Raw genomic sequence first — 19,713 nt, 5'->3', positions numbered from 1 at the left:
TACTGGTTTTATAATCACAGGTTCCTCTCCATAAAGTTGTTCTTAATACTACAAGTTTGAACCTTTTTTTAACAGAATTCATCAGAAAACATATTTAAATAAACAGTCCAGGATATTTAATTAATAACTTTACTAAGATGAAATGTCATAATAATAATAAAAACCTCCGACCTGTCAAACAGAGCAGGAGGTCAAACAGGAAGCAGGAAGCAGCATAAACGTTCACCTGAACAGGTGACCTGACAGGAAGTGATGAACAAAACTGTCAAAATAAGATGCAGGAAGTGAACATGCAGGTGAACGTTCTCTGATCACTTCCTCCCCTCTGTGACATCACTTCCTCCCCTCTGTGACATCAGCAGCTTCAGGTGAACATGTCTCAAAGTTGGTCATCAGGTGGTCTCAGGTGTGTTCAGGTGGTCTCAGGTGGCCTCAGGTGGCCTCAGGTGGTCTCAAGTGGTCTCAGGTGGCCTCAGGTGGTCTTAGGTGTGTTCAGGTGTGTTCAGGTGGTCTCAGGTGGCCTCAGGTGGCCTCAGGTGGTCTCAGGTGGTCTCTGGTGTGTTCAGGCGTTCAGCAGAGCGACATGCGTTTGCGGTATTGCTCCACCAGCGGCACCAGGCAGCGCGGCGAGTCGGCCTGCAGCAGGAACGGGTGCTCCAGCAGGTCGGCGGCGCTGCAGCGCTGCTGCGTGTCGCGGGTCAACATGCAGCCCAGGAAGTCCTTCAGAACCGGAGACACCTGAACACAGAGAACATGACATCATCAACCTCAACACAGCTGAGCGTGACATCATCAACCTCAACACAGCTGAGCGTGACATCATCAACCTCAACACAGCTGAGCGTGACATCATCAACCTCAACACAGCTGAGTGTGACATCATCAACCTCAACACAGCTGAGTGTGACATCATCAACCTCAACACAGCTGAGTGTGACATCATCAACCACAACACAGCTGAGCGTGACATCATCAACCTCAACACAGCTGAGCGTGACATCATCAACCTCAACACAGCTGAGCGTGACATCATCAACCTCAACACAGCTGAGCGTGACATCACTTTGGTTTTGCATCTTATTGTTTATGTTTTAACCTGAGTTTTAATAAATAAATGTATTTCCTGTAAACTCTTACATAGATTCTCTTCTGGTCGCGTTACTGAGCCAGTTTGTGATAAACGGAGGCTCGTTGGTCCAGTTGGACCCTCGATGTTACTGACAAACCTGGTTGGTGACCAGTTCATGAAAACTAAACTGAGTTTGGTTTGGATGAAAGCAGCATCTGTCCCCAATTCATTTGCAAAACTATTTGTTTAGAACAGTATATCTATATATTTATATATATCTATATATTTATATATATCTACATATATCCACATGTAGTTCTGATGGTTTTGGGTTAGAAAGACAACAGAGGACAAACCCTCTGGATGTTCTTCACGCTCGGTGCTGGTTCGTCTCTCAGCTTCTTCATGGCGGTGATCGGTGTGTCGCTGAAATACGGCGGCTCTCCGTCCACCATCTCCACCACCATGATGCCCAGAGACCAGACGTCCACCTGAAGGAAACAGGAAGCAGGTGAGCTGAGCTGTATTTACATCCCTTCACATGTTGACGGTTTCTGAGACTGTTGAATGTTTTCAGATTGAACATTCAGGATGTGGATCAGTTTGTTACCTCGGTCCCGTACGCCGTTTTGGAGATCACCTCTGGCGCCATCCAATATGGCGTCCCCACTAGAGACTTCCTCTTCGGGACGTCTTTACTGATCTGAGCGCAGAAACCAAAGTCTGACAGTTTGATCTGCAGCAGGAGAGAAGAAGAGCCGGCAGTCAGCTGGTTGTTGTTATGTGTTCTTTAGAGACGCAACTAACGATTATTTTCAGTATCGATTAATCAATTAGTTGTTCGGTCTGTAAAATGTCAGAAAATGGTGAAAATGTTGATCAATGTTTCCCAAGATGACGTCATCAAATGTCTTGTTTTATCCACAACTATGAGATCTTCAGTTTACTGTCACAGAAACTAAAGAAACCAGAAATATTCACATTTAACAAGCTGGAATCAGAGAATCTGGACTTTTTTTCTTCAAAAATGACTCAAACGATAAATCGATTAACAAAGTAGTTGATAACTAATTTAATAGTTGGTGACTAATTGTTGCAGCTTCAGGTGTTTCTCATATTTTTGTTTTTCATTAACATAATCGCAGCAGTTCAGCGTCACCACCAAACTCCAACTTATAAAACTAAATACTCATCAATAATATAACATTAACTAACATTACCAGGATTAAGGTAATGTGTGAAATACATTACCATTCAATATAACAGCAGCACCCAGTACGACCTCAATAATAAACAGGAAGTAGAATTATCACCTTTCAGACAATATCAGCAAAAACTGAAACTTTATAAACTTCGTATATATAGAATTTATGGCAGATCTGTTGTAATGGATTGCTTTAGATTGCACAGCTGTTCCTAATGACGTGGCTGGTGAGTGTTATTATTATTATTTTTATTTATTCAATGGAAGTGATGGAGACCAAAATCCACAATGTGTCCACACAGTCATTTAAAAGTCTGTGTGAAGCTTCTATTCAGCTTCAGCAGTCTGAGTTAGTCATATCAAGTGGATATCTGACACATTTACAGTCTTTTTAGCATCAAATTCCCTCTTTGTGTTTCCTCGGACAGTGTTTCCCTGTTGAGCTGCAGGTGGAAGTATAGTAACAAAAAGAGGAACTTTGGTACTAAAAAGACTGTAACGTTGAAAGATATCTACTTGATTTGACTCATTTGGACGCTGAAGCTTCATATTAGCTTCAGACTGTGGATTTTGTCCTCTATCACTTCCATTGTGAGGTCATTATGAAGGGATCTTCTAATGGTCAGTATGAACAGGAGGAATGATTACAGCAAGAAACACAGCTTTAATGTTCATGTGATGACTGACTGTTGGTTTAAGACACACTTGACAAACTGTGAATTCGTCCTTTAAGGTGTGTGTGTGTGTGTGTGTGTGTGTGTGTGTGTGTGTGTGTGTGTGTGTGTGTGTGTGTGTGTGTGTTACCCTCCCGTCCAGTGTCAGCAGGATGGAGTCGCTCTTGACGTCTCTGTGGATGACGCCCTGAGAGTGAAGATACGACAACGCCTGCAGGACGCCTTCACACACCGTCGCTATCTGTTCTTCATTCAGCCTGACACACAAACACACACACACACACACACACACACACACACACAGTATTAAACCACACACGGCTCTGAGGTGAACACCTGTGTGTGTTCGTGTCGACTTCCTGCTCACCTGGTTTCACTGACGATGTTGGTGAGAGCGCCGCCCTGCAGGTACTCCATGATGACCCAGAGCTCCTCCTCCACCAGAGCGCTGCGGAACATCTGCACCACGTTCTCGTGCCGGTAGTCCCTCATGATCACCACCTGACATCACACAACAGGTGACATCACACAACAGATGACATCACACAACAGCTGACATCACACAACAAGTGACATCATACAACAGCTGACATCATACAACAGGTGACATCACACAATAGGTGACATCACACAACAGCTGACATCACACAACAGCTGACATCATACAACAGGTGACATCACACAATAGGTGACATCACACAACAGCTGACATCACACAACAGCTGACATCATACAACAGGTGACATCACACAACAAGTGACATCATACAACAGCTGACATCACACAATGTGACATCACACAATAGGTGACATCATACAACAGCTGACATCACACAATGTGACATCACACAACAGGTGACATCACACAACAGCTGACATCACACAACAAGTGACATCATACAACAGCTGACATCACACAACAGCTGACATCATACAACAGCTGACATCACACAACAAGTGACATCATACAACAGCTGACATCATACAACAGGTGACATCATACAATAGGTGACATCATACAACAGCTGACATCACACAACAGCTGACATCATACAACAGCTGACATCACACAACAAGTGACATCATACAACAGCTGACATCACACAACAGCTGACATCATACAACAGCTGACATCACACAACAAGTGACATCATACAACAGCTGACATCATACAACAGGTGACATCATACAATAGGTGACATCATACAACAGCTGACATCACACAACAGCTGACATCATACAACAGCTGACATCACACAACAAGTGACATCATACAACAGCTGACATCATACAACAGGTGACATCATACAATAGGTGACATCACACAACAGCTGACAGGTGAACCTGCTGATGTCACTGCAGCAGGTAACACAAGGTGTCAGATGTCTGATGTGTTTGAGGACAGCAGGATTAATAAATTACTGAAACAATCAAATGATGAAATCAAGTCATTAAAATGATTATTGATTCATTATCTGTTGATGGTCTGATTGATTAATCGACTGATCATTTCTAGTTGTGAGTTTAAAATTTTATTCAAAACATCAAAAAGTGTCAAACGTCACCGTCTAAACTCTGCTTTGCTTCCCACCTGATTCCTCAAACTGACCATCTGATCATCTGCTGAGTCTTTAACCAAACGGCATGCTGGGAACATGAACCAGGAAGCCCCGCCCCCCCTCCACGCCACCTTTACCTCGTTGAAGAGAAGCTCTCGGCGCTGTTGTTTCCTCACGTCCATCATCTTCACGGCCACCTGCCGCCCGCTGAGCTTCTCTCTGGCGATGCACACCACGCCCGTCGAGCCCTCGCCGATCTTCATGAAGTTCTCCAGCGTCGCCCGCGGGTCCCCCGGGTCCACCACCATCTGCAGAGCCGCCTTGAACTGATCGTGAGTCACCTTTGGAGCGCCGCTGTCAGGCGCTGTAGCAGGTGTGGTCTGCTGCTTGGGGACCTGGGGGGAGGAGGGGCAGCGTCCCGGGGAGCCCGTGGGGGAGGGGCGGGGCTGGTTCAGGAGCGTCTGGGTTTTTGGAGAAAGTCCAATGTTGAAGCTGGAGGAAGGGCGCAGGGAGCGCTGAGGCAGCCCTCTACCTGTGAGGGGGCTGCTGGTGCTGTTCGGGGGGGGCAGCAGGGAGGGCGAGGAGGTCAGCTGGAGGAGAAGAAGAACAAATAATATCTGCAGTTATTCATCCCTCTGAGCTGTCAGCTGTTTTTGAGAACTTACACGTGTCGCGCTGCTCAGAAAACATCAACATCTATTTTGGTGGATTTGAAAAATTAAGCTCATTATTTTCTACTTATTTATTTCATAAAATTTATCTGAATGATGAAATATTGACAGAAGAGGAGCAGCACAAAGCGACACAAAGCAACACAAAGCTGGTGTTATTTAAGTTGTGCAAACTAAAAAAACGGCTAATTAATCAATTTGAACTGAACAGCTCTGCTCCTCTGCTCATATTCACAAAGACTCATTTATATATTTAAGATACAATAAACATGAATGAGTCCAAATGTTGAATATAAGATCAAAAAGTTCTTAAAATGTCCTGAAATCTTGGAACAAACAAGATCAGATCAATAAAATATTGTGTCATCTGCATAGAAACGGTCGTTTTCATCAGGTAGAGACTGAGCAGGTTGTTGATGTAAACACAGAGCGGCAGTGGTGTAAGAACAGATCCATGAGGAACACCTGGAGGAAACCACAGGAAGCTTTACAGGAAGAGTTTGTTCTTGCTGAGTTAAATGTTCAACAGCAAATTATAATTTTACACTTCAGATTTTGTGCAGAAAAAACAAACAACATGTTAATCAGAGAGCTGCTTGTTGGTGGACAGAGCGACGCTAGCTGTTTCCACCTGTTTCCAGTCTTTATGCTAAGCTAAGCTAACTGGCTGCAGCTTCATATTTAGACATGAGAGAGGAATCAATCTGAAGACCTGACAATAAAACTGTTAACTGTTCCTTTAGGGGGTTAGGTTTAGGGTCTCACCTTGAGGTCGTAGGAGGAATGAGGCCTTCTGGGAGTTTGAGTGGAGGAGGACAGCAGGTCGGGCAGCTGGTTCACAGGTGTTTTGGGTCTCAGCTGAGGTCTGCTGTTGGTCTCCAGAGTCTGCAGGTTATAGTGGCAGGAAGTCGGCCTCTGTCTGCTCACCCCACCTGTCTGTCCACGCCCCTCTCTTAGCCCCGCCCCCTCGCTGCGGGCGTATTGTCCACCTGTTAAACCTGTCCTCTGAGGCGCGGGGGGCGTGGCCTCAGACAGAGTCCCCACCTCGCAGGTGGACTTTGCTCGTGGCAGAGCTCCGTTCAGTTTGGGGCTGCCGCCCTCGCCGCGAACCTGTCGGATCCTGTCCTGCCAGTAGGTGGAGCTCCCGTTATTCTTCCTGTCGCCACGGTGACTGAGCTCTTTGTACTGGTACGACTCGTCCTCTGCCAGTTCTCCCAGTCGGCCCAGCGACTGTGCCCGTTTCCGTGCCGACGGGCTGCTGCGGCGCAGAGAATTGGAGCCGGTGACGGACAGGCGGCTCATCTCAGCGATCACATGAGAGATGTAGTCACCATGACCGATGAAGCTGCCGCGGCAGATCCTCTGTACAGGAAGTCACATGATCACATGTTTACATATCAATATTCACTCAAAACATGATTCACAAACAGACATCAGTTGATTAAGAAGAGTCGAGTAAAGAGAAACAGCTGACAACTGAACTGAGTTTGAATTAAATATAGAGATTTAGGACATTTGATTCAGTGTTTCTGTATTAGCAGCAGCGGCGGCGGCGGCGGGGGGGGGTGTTAGTTCAGTAGCCTCTCAGTCGGTGGGAAAAGCAGTTTGACAGTCTGGTGGTTCTGGTTCAGATGTTAGAGTGAGTTTATTGGAGGTATGAGAGGAGGTTTAGTTCACTACATATATAAGGTTTTGGTTTGGTTACTCTGTGATCAGTTTGGTTTGTTTGATGTGAATCAGGTGACTCCTGCGCTCTGTCTACACTAACAGTGTGTTCTTTGGCATAAATACACTGAGACTGTGGAGAAATATTATCAGCATTTATAGTAAAACTTTGATTTGTGGCAACAAACAGTGAAAGTGCAGAAGTGAATCCTGTTAATGTTTGTCGAGCAGGTCTGCCGACATTCAGCCAATTCGTTTTTGCGTTTGAAACCAAAAACAGAAGTCACATGGTTTTTTCCTTTTTTCATTTTAAACCAAAAATAAATCACGTGATCTATTCCTTTTTGATTCCCAACGAAAACCCATAAAGACCGTCCAATACTGGTTTAGAAATGATCCTCGGTGACCGTTGCTATGGTGAAGACTCCTCCCGCTTCACCTCTAGTACTTATTAGTGACATCACCATGATGTCACCGTGATGTCACCATGATGACGCCGTGTTCCCAGATATGGTCACGGTTGTTCTACCTGACAGAAGTGTTGGACAGAACCTGCAGATGACAGTAACAGAGTAGAGGGGGGGGGGGGGTCAGGACCTTCTTGGGTCCGAGCTGGACGTCGGTGATGCTGGACGGGTCCACTAGGGGGCGCCGCTCGATATTCAGATTTACTTCAGGTTTTGGGGTTTTGAATGACAAATGAATTACAAATTATCCGATGACACCCGGACCTTAAACCCTGTGAACTCTACACAGGTCAGAGGTCAGCTCAGGGTCCTATCTGATGTAATGACTGTGATGAACAGCGGCTCTGATCTGTGAACAAGGTGACATCACTGTGACGTCACTGATGGGTCAGAAACACGAGCCGTCAGACGATCAGACAGGAAACAGTTCATCCGCTGACACGAGGAAACAACATGACTCAGCAGAAACATCAAGTAGAATTATATTACTTTATATATCACTAATTTACTACTTTATAGACTGTTAATGCAGTAAGGATTTTACTGAGCTCTTTATTTTCTGTACGTTTCTTCATGTTTGGATCCAAACCAACAATGAACTGATCTACTAACAAGTATTGTGTGTGTATCAAAGCTGATATATCTTATCGTATATATCATATCTATATATCTTATATATATATATATATCTTATGTCAGAGAGCCACACTGCTGCACTGGGTGAAATGTTCCTTCATCACCATGAACACATCGTCCTGCTGCCAGAAATACTCACTAGAGCACTAAATGTGGATTAATCCGCCGCTGAAAATAGTCCCCAACAAATGCAACGTTTCCTCCTGTTTGAGTAACGGTTGCTGAAAGCTACAGTGAGCAGCTGTGGGAGGAAATTACTGAGCCTTTTTTAAATGAAACTATATTTGTGAGCTGTTTATTAAATATTTATGTCTCCAGTAGGAACCAACGAGCTCGGAGCTGAAAGTCAGACTAACATGTTGGATGTTGGATGTTGGACTTTTCATGAGATTTGTTGACAATAAGAATAATATGTGTATGTTCGTTTGTTTAGAAACAGCTCAAAGACAAACAACAGCGATCAGGTTTTCAGTCGTTTTTTCACACATTTTCTCTTTTCAAATGTCAAGAAGTTTGACAAACCTTCTGTCTGATCGTCTGACTGCTCCTATAGATCCAGTATATACAGACACTGCTGGTTTATTTACCTCAAGGAGAGAAGCCAACTACAACTCCCAAGGTGCAATTCAGCAAGAAGCATCCAATCACAGAGCTTCTAACAGCCGACAGAAGCTAAAGACTGAACTGACTTTTCATTTCTCGGTCACTTTGAGTGAATTCTGCAACTATGGCACCGCCTTTTGTTTACAACTGCAACATCGAAGCACTTTAAATTCACTACTGCTCTGATTCACACCTTCTTCTCCATGGCAACAGCAGCTGAGGATCATGGGTACTGTGGTATTTAGATTTCTCAGAAACGAGATGTCGTAGTTTACAGACGGAATCTGAAACATGAATACGGACTTCTCCTCCTGCTTCACCTCTAGTACTTATTAGTGACATCACCATGATGTCACTGTGATGTCACCATGATGACGCCGTGTGCCCAGATATGGTCACGGTTGTTCTACGTGACAGAAGTGTTGCACAGAACCTGCAGATGACAGTAACAGAGTAGAGGGGGGGGGGTCAGGACCTTCTTGGGTCCGAGCTGGACGTCGGTGATCCTGGACGGGTCCACTAGGGGGCGCGGCCTCCTCAGTGTGTCGATGACGCTCTGCCACTGCGGCGGCAGACCCACGTAATGTCCCGTGGCGACGTTGAAGGATGTGTGGACGCGGTGCTGGAAGTCCTGCGGTGCCGAGATCTCCGGCCTGTGCTTCTTCTTCTTACGGCGGAACATCACCGCGGCAACGACGCAGCGGCTGCAGCCAAGCAGCGGTGAGACCTGAAGGAGACAACGGGAAGTAGCACGCTCAGCGCTGGAGGAACAACAACAATACTGATCGGACAAGATGGAGGGACCAAACACACACACACTAAACTACACACTGATGTCATATCAAAGCTTAGAAAAAGGTTAAAAACTGAATGTTTGTCAGACGGTTTAAACATCTTTACAGTTAGCTTCAGTTAGCTTCAGTTAGTTTCAGTTAGCTTCAGTTAGTTTCAGTTAGTTTCAGTTAGCTTCAGTTAGTTTCAGTTAGCTTCAGTTAGTTTCAGTTAGCTTCAGTTAGTTTCAGTTAGCTTCAGTTAGCTTCAGTTAGCTTCAGTTAGTTTCAGTTAGCTTCAGTTAGTTTCAGTTAGTTTCAGTTAGCTTCAGTTAGTTTCAGTTAGCTTCAGTTAGCTTCAGTTAGTTTCAGTTAGCTTCAGTTAGTTTCAGTTAGCTTCAGTTAGCTTCAGTTAGTTTCAGTTAGCTTCAGTTAGTTTCAGTTAGCTTCAGTTAGCTTCAGTTAGCTTCAGTTAGCTTCAGTTAGATTCAGTTAGTTTCGGTTAGCTTCGGTTAGTTTCGGTTAGCTTCAGTTAGTTTCAGTTAGCTTCAGTTAGCTTCAGTTAGCTTCAGTTAGCTTCAGTTAGTTTCAGTTAGCTTCAGTTAGCTTCAGTTAGTTTCAGTTAGCTTCAGTTAGTTTCAGTTAGCTTCAGTTAGTTTCAGTTAGTTTCAGTTAGCTTCAGTTATTGATGTGCAGTGTAATCACTGAAACTGTCTAAATTGCAGATTAATTTCTGTTATAAACGCATCTCAATAATCCTCCAAAATGTGCAGTTTTGAAGTAAATGGATGAAACTAATCACATGATCTCACACACATCAGCTGATTATTAACTTATATGAAGGAAAATGTTTCAGCACATTTATTTTTCTTTGTTTCAGGTTCAGAAGAAAAGTGAATGTTGTTGGACTTTAAATGAATAAAGAAAAATGAAATGTACAAATGAGTAAAGAACGTATAAATATACATATTATGTATAAATTAATATTTAACAAATGAAGGAACGTTTTTAATGCGTCTCTCTGCTGCAGCTCGTTAGTCTGATATGTTAATGTGTTATATAATTCTTACATAATCAGCCAATCAGAGCAGCCCTCGCCTCGTTATCAGAGAGGCTGGATTAAAGTAGGACACACTGAAACTAATTAAACACAACATGACACTAATTTAACATCAGCACTAATCGTCCCCGTCATTTCCTTCCAGAGCTTTCTACCAGCCGTCAGTCATCTTCAGCCACGTTTCACAGGAAACTTATTTATGTTTTAATTAAAATGATCACAGCTCTGCAGCCTCCATCTCCATGACAACCAAACAAACTCCATCCACCGATGATGAAAACCATGTTATATGGTTGAAAGCTGCAGGAAACGTTAGTAGGTGGGATTTTTTCCATTAACTCACTGTTATTATTATTATTGTTGTTGTTGTTGTTGTTGTTGTTGTTGTTGTTGTTGAGTCATTAGAGGAGCTTTTATCATGTTTTAAAGTTTTTATTTGTTATTTTATTTGTAGTTGTTTGTTTCTTTTAAATTATATTAAATTCATCTAGTTTTTAGTTTTCAGTGAAAATTGTACCAAATGTCAGTTTTATAATCTGCATTAAAAAACAAAACAATGAAAACTTAACATTTCACACATGATATGTTTTGTTTCACTAGTCGACTCTATTAATTATTTATTATTATTTTATTTAGGATCTCTCACCTGTGTCGATGTCTGTCAGGTGAAGCAGGTGACGTCCTGTTTGGTTCAGATCAGCTCGACTTGACTGGAAGGAAACAGAGAGACTGTTTGTTAACTGGGAGTGGAGGATGTGATCCGCTGAGAGGAGGAGGAGGGTCAGCTGATCTTCCTCCTCTCCTCTCTGCATGTATGGCAGGTGATCGGTGCCACAGATCTGAAGATAATCTGAGGACTGAATCGATGCTGTTTTTATGAGATAAAAGTAATGAGATTATTGAACGTTTATCTGTAATCTGAGCTTCAGGAGTCAGATGAACAAAAACATAAACACATAAACACATAAACACGTGTATGTTGTCTTTTGCTACATATTACTGGTATTAATAGAAGAAGAAGAGTCCGTTTGCTAAAGTAGAAAAACAAGATGAGAGAACAGATTCATGTTGTTCATCAGTTTTTATTCAGCAGATCAAATTATGTTTAATGTGAATTATAAACTTTATTCTAATGGCTGCTGTGATGTCATTGATATGTTTATTTATCCATCAGTCCTGTTCTCTTCTGTTTTAGTTGATTAATGATATTTACTTTCCTGACGGGATTCATGTCCTGATTTAAGACATTTGTGTTGACTGGTTTCAGTGGGAAGTTACCATTTAGACAGTTTATGATGGTGTAAACAGGATCCCAGCTGACAGGTTTGTTTAACTCACCTTGCAGCTGTTGGCTTTTCAGCCAATCAGTGAACAGCAAGACTGAAGTGTTCCTGTCTGTGTGATGTGAACATCAGCTGCTGTTCAGTCATTTAATACACAGCAGCAGTAATTTACTCTCTAAATATTAAAGCTTTATCCTCCTGCGGGAGCGAGCTCTAGAGCTGTAGAGCTCTAGAGCTGTAGAGCTGGAGGTGGGACAACCCCCTGCATCTGCTTCGACCAATCAGTTAACGTCACCTACTCCCGCCCCTTGGGATAGCTGTGACATCATCAGGCATGTGACACGTGTTCCTCCAATCAGAGAAACAGAGGTTGACCACTGGCCTAAAGATGTGTGAAGAAGTCTTTCCTCAAAGTAAAGTCTGAGGTTGTAAAGTCAACAGTTCTCATTATTTGATAAGTGGCATCAAACCAGTTGCATGAACATGTTTTGCAGTTTAAAGTATCGTTGTGCATCGTATCAAACATGCTGTGTTTGTCCATCTTTCCTCCTCCAGAGAGTCAGACCTGCACAGGTTGATTGTGACGTTGCTGAAACTCTGATGAACCTCGTTCTCTGCTGCTCCTGACGAAGGTTCTGAGGGTTGGGAAGCATTTAGGTTTAGATCTCTGTTCTCCTGTTTCTGTTAAGTGAGGAGTTATGTCCCAGATTTGTTTGTTTGTTTGTGTTTGAGAAGGTAATTTTAGCTTCAGTTCCCTTCTGTTTGTTGTTTTGCTGTTGGCCCAACCTGAAAATGCCCTCCGTTAAACGAGGACGGGACAGAGAGGTCAAATAAGAAGCTAATTTAATGCAAAAGTTAAAACTCACTCGTCCAAAACAGGTAACGAGTTCAAAGTAAGGAGGCAGAAAGTCAGGTGATAAAAGGGTAAAAAGGTTCAAACTACAGGATCAGATAGGACCAGGATCAGATAGGACCAGGATCAGATAGGACCAGGATCAGATAGGACCAGGATCAGACAGGACCAGGATCAGACAGGACCAGGATCAGATAGGACCCGGATGACTAGAAAGTCCCATAAAGAACAACTGGTTTCAGTGGTATGAGGACAGAATGAAGTGATTTAAATATAAAATGTTTATCTCGTCTATGAACTTTCCCTTTAAATGATCTCCAACAGTCAGAAACACTGAGCGACTGTTGACATGTGATACACTGACAGCCTGTAGGATGGGTGTACACGGAGCTCTGGGATTTAAAACACACTGACTGGTTTCAGTTTACAACAATCTGATCCCAGTCACACTACCAGTCACCAAACTGGGAGAACAACAAACACTAAACCAGAGTTCACTGACAGAGTCTGTTAATCAGTTTTATAATGATTACATGCTTCAATGATGAATGATGAAGATAAAATATTATTATTATTATTATTATTATTACACACACTCCCTGATTGATAACATCGATATGACATCGATAATTTAAACAGCAGCTACTTTAACTTTAACACTCAGACTGTCTCTGATGATTCAACAGGAAATCATCTTTAAATCTGACCAGTTTCAGCAGATTTAGCAAGTTTTCACATGTTTAGATGCATCAACACTGTCTGTAAAATCTGCTTCATATTTAGTCACATCTGTCTCGTCTGAACACTGAAACACTGCGATCAATACTCCTGATCACACGCCGCTCTGCGAAGTGATTCACATACTGACTTCCTGTCATGTAAAGATGAATCTAAACCTTCAGCTGAAGTTAACGAGGCTTCATCTTCTAAACAGCGACGAAGTTTTAGTAACAAATTCATACTTTATAATTCTGTTTCTGTAACACAACATACAAGATTACATTTACCACTAAAGTGTGTGTGTGTGTGCGTGTGTGCGTGTGTGTGTGTGTGTGTATGTGTGTGTGCAGGGTGTGACTGACATACCTGAGGAATCAGACCGACGCACTACATGACCAGACAGCTCCGCTCTGACTCGTCCGCGTGGCTGTAAATCATCGCAGCGGTTCGACCTGAACCAACAAAAACTCAACTTCAGACTCTCAGTGATTCACAGAAACATCAGCTGATCGTCTGCTGCTGGTCGAACCTGCTGTGACGTCATGACGACAACGGCAACCATCGGTTCACTGACGAATCACATGAGACATTTCACTCTGAAACACTAAAGCAAACCTCACGGTGGCGCTACAGGAAAGGTCAGAGGTCACCAAAGTCAGTAGGATTCATCCTCTGAGGAACATGAACGTCTGAACTAAATGTGCCGATGTGTCGATCATGTTGAGATAAATCCAGAGCTGCAGCGATTAATCAATTAGTCGATTAACAGAATATTAATTAGCCGATACTTTGAAGATCAGTTACTCGTTTCAGACATTTTTTAAGCAAAAATCCTCAAAATTTTCTGGTTTCAGCCTTAAATGTGAGTTTCTGCAGTGAGTCGAACATCTTTCAGTTTTGGACAAAACAAACAAACTAAAGACGTCACTGTCGGCCCGGAGACATTTTAAATCAATGAATCAATAATGAAAATAATTGTTATTGCAGCCAAAACGTTGACCTGAAAGTCAGTAAGATTCATCCTGAGGGAAATGTGAGCATCCAGAGAGAAGAGTGTTTACTGTGTTTGTGGAGAGAAAATACATACAGACGTTACAAACCACAATGTTAAACTGGGAAGTGGTTTGATGCGGTTTTGGGCATCATCAGGGACCAGGACTCCCCCAACATCCAAACACAACATGAAGCTGCTGTTACTGAAACATGCAGGACTCTGAATCTGTATCTTTGCAATGAGGACAACAACTCCCATAATCCCACGCTACTTTATGACATCATCAACCTCCATTTTTCGTTATTGTTCTGAATGAGACGACTAACAGCAGAAAATGACATATTGTGTGTTTCAGGTTCAGCAGTTCAAACTTCACGTCTTTATAACATCAGTGTCACAAAGTGCAGATTCACTAAAGTCTCACAGCTACTAACTGCAGCTGGAACTGTTGCTAAGTTAGCGGAAGCTAACGTTAGCATGCTAATATCTGAGCTGGTTAGACTGAAGAGTGAAAGAGGTGATATGAAATATGGCCGACTGATCTGAGCTCACACTTTACACTCAGAAAAAACACAACAACTCAAATTACTAAACCAATAACATCAGACTGAATGAGCACACAACAACAGTTAGCTTAGCATAATCTCACTGTAAGCTGTATGAATACTACTGATTCTGAAACTCACATATTTCTGCAGGTATAGAAATAAAACTAAGTCACACCTATAATCACAAAGGATTAAAGGTTCAGTTTATTTCATCTTTTAGCTCCTAAAACTTACGCTACAGTCACTTCCTGTTTACATAGTTGGTTGTTTCTTACTGGACGCCGCCACACGTTTCCTAGCAACCGTTTACACATGACTAAAGTGTTTACGTACTAAGACGTTTAACTTTTAATGATGCAACCTGATTTAGTAAATCATTAGTATGAAACTAGTTTGTTGTTTCTGAGAAGTTTTAGACTTTACAGCTGCTGGAACACAGAGCAGGTTCTGGGGAGAACCAGGTAACAGGTTACACGTTACAGGTAACAGGTTACAAGTTACAGGTAACAGGTAACACGTTACAGGTAACAGGTAACACGTTACAGGTTACAGGTAACAGGTAACACGTTACAGGTAACAGGTAACAGGTGGGTCAGATCCTGCAGATGAGGAGCAGTGAGGGACTCAAAGTGTTGCTCAGGTTTACGTCATCAACGTCCAGCGAGAGCGTTTGAATATTTACAGACAAAACAACCAGCAGAGCAAAAACCTGTGAATCAGCTTCACTAAAACATACAGCAGTCACCATTAAGAGAAGAAGACCAGGTTTGTGTCTGTTTTTCTTTATAGTTTCATCACAGACACATGAGGTCAAAGGTCAAACTGAAGGATGTGTGAGCTGTACAACTGAAGCAGTGACAATCATCCCAGATATCATTGCTGCGAGGTTCTAAAAATTATGTCTGCTGATGTTCAAAGTTTAACAGTAAAAAGAAGAACAAAAGTAGAATTTCATTTGTGTAGAACGGAACCAGAAGCCCTCACAGCAGAGGACAAAGCAGGTAATGAGGCTGAACTCAGGTGGGTCAGAGCCAAACTGTCTCAGGTGTTCAGGAGGAAATACAACAGCAGGTAACACCAGTTACCTGCATCCTCTTCATCACTAAACCAGCCCTGCAGGCCGGCGACAGCGACAGGACACTCTGATAGACTCAACCACGTCTGTGCACACTTCCCCACATACCCCCCCCAGGACTGATGAGCAGGTCCTCTGCCTAACAACAGCTGAGGCGAGGACCACTGTCTCCAGTGTGAAGCCTCACAAAGGACACCTACACAAGTACGCTTCTTCAGCTCTGCCTTTAGTAACATCATCCTGCAGAAGCTGATTGAAAAGCTGAACCTTCTCAGCTTCAACAACCCCCCCCCCCCCCCCCCCCCACCCCCCACCCCCCACCATGCTGCGCCACAAACAGCTCAAATGCAAATGCTGCAATTCAGTTTTCTGATGACACAACTGTGGTGGATCGCATCAGTCACAGCGACGGATCTGCGTACAGAGCTGATGTGGACCAACTGGTGAGGTGGTGGTGATGTAAACCTCACTGAGGATCTGACCTGCGGCTGCCGTGTCACATGTCACATCCACGGCCAAGAACATCCCTACTCCCTGCATCACCACCAACACCATCCTCACCACCTTCTACTGCGGCCCCACTGATGGCGCATTTACCAGCAGCATCATACTGGACTGTTCACTGATCAGTTCTGTCTGTTCTGTACTTCTGTGTTGTAGAAGACAAATATATAAACATCTTTCCCACAATCCAGTTCATGAACGCTGCTACAGTTAACAACTGTCTGTAATCAACTCAACCTGCACATTATATTCTTTATTTATATATTATATATATATATCTTTATATTTTTAAACCTTCATTTTAAGTTCTTGTTCAGTTTAAATACTTCTTACATGTACGTTACCTTTGTTCTAACCTCAGTGGAGGTTCTGTGTCGTGTCTAACTATTTAAACCTGGTTCTGTAAAGAACCTAACTGGGTCCCTTTATGGTTCTTCATTCATCTTCAAATGAAGGTTCTTAATAGAACCATTTGAACCTGGTTCTACAGAGAAGCTAACACGGTTCTTAACCATTTCCTGGTACTACATAGAACGTTTCTTCACTGAGTGGACTGTTACGTTTTCATAATGTCCATGATGGTTCTTGATGGTTCTCTATAGAACCAATTAATCCTGCTGCTGAAGCTTTTCAACAAGTTCTATAAAACAGCTAAATAATTCAGCACACGATCCTAAAATAATCTTTCTGGTTCTCTGTAGAACCTCATTTCATTAAAGAACCGACTATTAAATTAAAGTGTCTCTTCACTGTTCAATAAAGGTTCTACAGCCTGGTACTGTAGAACCTTTATCACAGCGTTCTTTACATTCACAGTCTCAGTATTTGACAGAACAAGTTACATAAACTCATAACTGATAAACTGGAGAGTTTCTGATGCAGAACAGACCGGTTTTACCTTCTTAAAAGGTTCTTCACAGTTTAGAGAAGGTTCTGTGAGGAACCATTTCAGTCTGGTTCTGTAGAGAACCGGACTGGTTCTCAGCCTGCAGGAACATGAACTCACCTGTCCAGCAGAGTCCAGCTGCGTCCAGGTGTGATCGCTCTGTCCGGTTCCTGCTGCCGCTCTCCTCCTCCGACACTGAGTCTCTGTCTGCTGCTGACTCCTCCCCCTTCACACACACACACACACACACACACACACACACACACACACACACACACACACACACACACTCACCCCTCCCCCACCCGGCGCGTCCCTGTCTCACCTTGTTTCAGGTATGAAGGCGGGGTTTAGTTTGACTGACAGTTTGTTGCTTCTGTCTCTTCAAAATTCGAATTCAAATAAACTTTATTAACACGATTGTGGTCAGTTTAATCATTAACAAACAAGTAAAACTAATAAAACACTGAGTCTGCAGGAGGAGAAACAAACAGTCAGACCTGAACACAGAAAACTGAATGAAGGAAAAGTTTGACCAGTTAGACATGAGTCACTTCTTAAAGGTGCAACCAGATCTAGATGTGAACCACGGTGTGTCTGTGAATGTTTTTACCATCTTTGGAAGGTTTCATGTTTTAATGTGGATTTTCTGACACAAAAAAGCCCTTAAAAGTAAAAATAAAGCAGATTATCATTCATTACAAACACTGTGCAGCTAAATGTTTTCTGATGCTGTTAAAGGTTCAATCAACAGAAAAAATTAAGATGTTTCTTTTGAAATTGAATGTATACAGTTACAAGCACTTCTGATTTGTTCTTACAGCTTATAAATATAAAACTCTGCAGTCTGAAGATGAAGGAGGTATTCTATCTCTCTCTCTCTCTCTCTGCAGGCTGCAGCTTGCCTCGCTCGGCCCTCAGGCAGAAAGACGGTGACTCACAAAACAAACCGACTCTTCAGTTTAACTCACAGCAAACATCCAAATGAATGAAATAAACCAGCTTTAATATGTGGAAACTGCAGGTTTAACATGAGATATAACAAGTTTATCATGTAAATCTACTTTAAACTTTACTTTGTGCTTCATGTAATGTAGTTTCCATGGTAACAAGTAATATTTTAATATGAGCTTTAACATGCTGAACTCACATGTAACACTGATGTTTCCTCAGTGTGTCCTAGTAACATCAACCTAGTCTGGGCTTCAGACTCTCTGACAGACTACAGGTCCTTTATTTTGAGTGGAATGATCCTTTTAAAGGACACTTCCTGTTGGTGGCTGCATGCAGAGCGCCCTCTGCTGGTCTCAGTGAGCAAATTCATACTCAGAAGTTTTATATCGATCATCCATGTGGAGCTTTCAAACCTAAAACACTTCTTCATGTCATCAGGTCATAATTTCAATATCAAATGTTCTTTCTCTGTTTTACTCTCTCAGTTTATTTCATTGTGATGTTATGTTGTCTGAGTCACATTTATCATTTTCTGTTTTCTCCATAATGCACCTCTTCCTCCCGCTGCTGACTGCTGTTCACTCGTCAGCAGCAGCATCATTAATCACGACTCATTATGGAGTAAAGAAGCAGAGCCTTCAAACCTTACTGCTGCCTCAAAGTTCAGCTTCAACTTTGACCTTGTTTGTTGGAGACGTTTCAGATCACAACACATGAGAAGTGTCCTGTTTCTGTTTCAGAGTCCCTGAACGCCACATACAGACCAGGACTTTGGCAGGAAGAAGCAGTGAAGGAGAATAACAGTCAGAGGTTCAAAGAATCTGCACTTTCATGTTGATGATGTAAACTAGAGATTTACCACTTCTACTATAAACTGCAGTGAAACATGCTGACGGTAACACAGCAAATCATTCCCATCACCATCATTATTGTGGTTATCGTTGATCTCAGACACTGAACACACAGCAGCTCTCTGCTTCATTAGCAGTTATTGTTATTTAGCCATAAGCGGCCTGTAAAGCCCCTTTAACACCTGCAGTCCTGCTGGGATCAATGTTCAGGGAAATCTGTAACACCAACTTCCCACATAAAGAACCAGTAACATAACAGGGAAAATGCAGCTGTGTTGTGAATGAAAGCAGCAACATTACAGGGACGAACACGTTATAACTGTTATTTAGGTTCTGTGAGCATTTACAGATTTCCCTGCTTTTAAAAATAAGTGTAACTGTTAACGCCTACAACACTTCCTAACATTTAAGAGTTCTTGTTCTCCAGAAATCAATCAAAACTTAGTGGATTTCCAGAATATGAACGTGTTGAATCTGAGACACTGAGCTGCGTTTAGTGATTTATTGTCTGAAACTTTGAACCTGCTTTTGTTTACAATGTTTATGATTTTATTTCTCAGAGTCCAGTGAAGCTGAAACATACAGACCGCTCAGAACTGATCATGGTCAAGTCATTTAACTGTATTTTATTTTACTATTAGTAACATTTCGGGATTATCGTGATACTG

The 19,713-nt window shown here is 42.5% G+C and overlaps 1 protein-coding gene across 4 annotated transcripts; it reads right to left on the bottom strand.

Annotated features, from left to right (window-relative positions):
* Window positions 1-382: 382 nt before the first annotated feature.
* On the bottom strand, window positions 383-17,726 carry pak6b (p21 protein (Cdc42/Rac)-activated kinase 6b). Of its 4 annotated transcripts, XM_067572729.1 has the most exons (11): window positions 17,361-17,726; window positions 13,600-13,685; window positions 11,024-11,087; window positions 9,023-9,274; window positions 5,942-6,538; window positions 4,643-5,095; window positions 3,315-3,448; window positions 3,078-3,204; window positions 1,680-1,805; window positions 1,426-1,560; window positions 383-738 (listed from the first exon to the last, which is right to left on the bottom strand). In XM_067572729.1, the coding sequence occupies exons 4-11, from the start codon at window positions 9,227-9,229 to the stop codon at window positions 571-573; spliced, it is 1,947 nt and encodes a 648-aa protein (XP_067428830.1). In that variant the 5' UTR covers window positions 9,230-9,274; window positions 11,024-11,087; window positions 13,600-13,685; window positions 17,361-17,726; the 3' UTR covers window positions 383-570. The 4 variants fall into 4 exon arrangements, with proteins under 4 accessions (XP_067428830.1, XP_067428831.1, XP_067428832.1 ...); XM_067572730.1 differs by lacking the exon at window positions 13,600-13,685; XM_067572731.1 differs by lacking the exons at window positions 13,600-13,685; window positions 17,361-17,726 and having other exon boundaries at window positions 11,024-11,370.
* Between the last annotated feature and the right edge of the window lie 1,987 nt (window positions 17,727-19,713).

The sequence above is a fragment of the Thunnus thynnus genome, chromosome 18 (genome assembly GCF_963924715.1).
Source record: "Thunnus thynnus chromosome 18, fThuThy2.1, whole genome shotgun sequence".
NCBI classification, from domain to species: Eukaryota; Metazoa; Chordata; class Actinopteri; order Scombriformes; family Scombridae; genus Thunnus; species Thunnus thynnus.
Note: the sequence above shows the minus strand (reverse complement) of the source record. Positions and strands in the feature narration are given on the sequence as shown.

Bases quoted from the DNA above. Each gene is read 5' to 3' on its own strand.
- pak6b (XM_067572729.1), bottom strand. From the start codon at position 9,229: ATGTTCCGCCGTAAGAAGAAGAAGCACAGGCCGGAGATCTCGGCACCG. The intron at 6,539-9,022 runs GTCCTGACCCCC...CTTCCTGTACAG, and splicing joins TCCAGCTCGGACCCAAGAAG to AGGATCTGCCGCGGCAGCTT. The intron at 3,449-4,642 runs GTAAAGGTGGCG...GTGTGATGTCAG, and splicing joins GAGAGCTTCTCTTCAACGAG to GTGGTGATCATGAGGGACTA.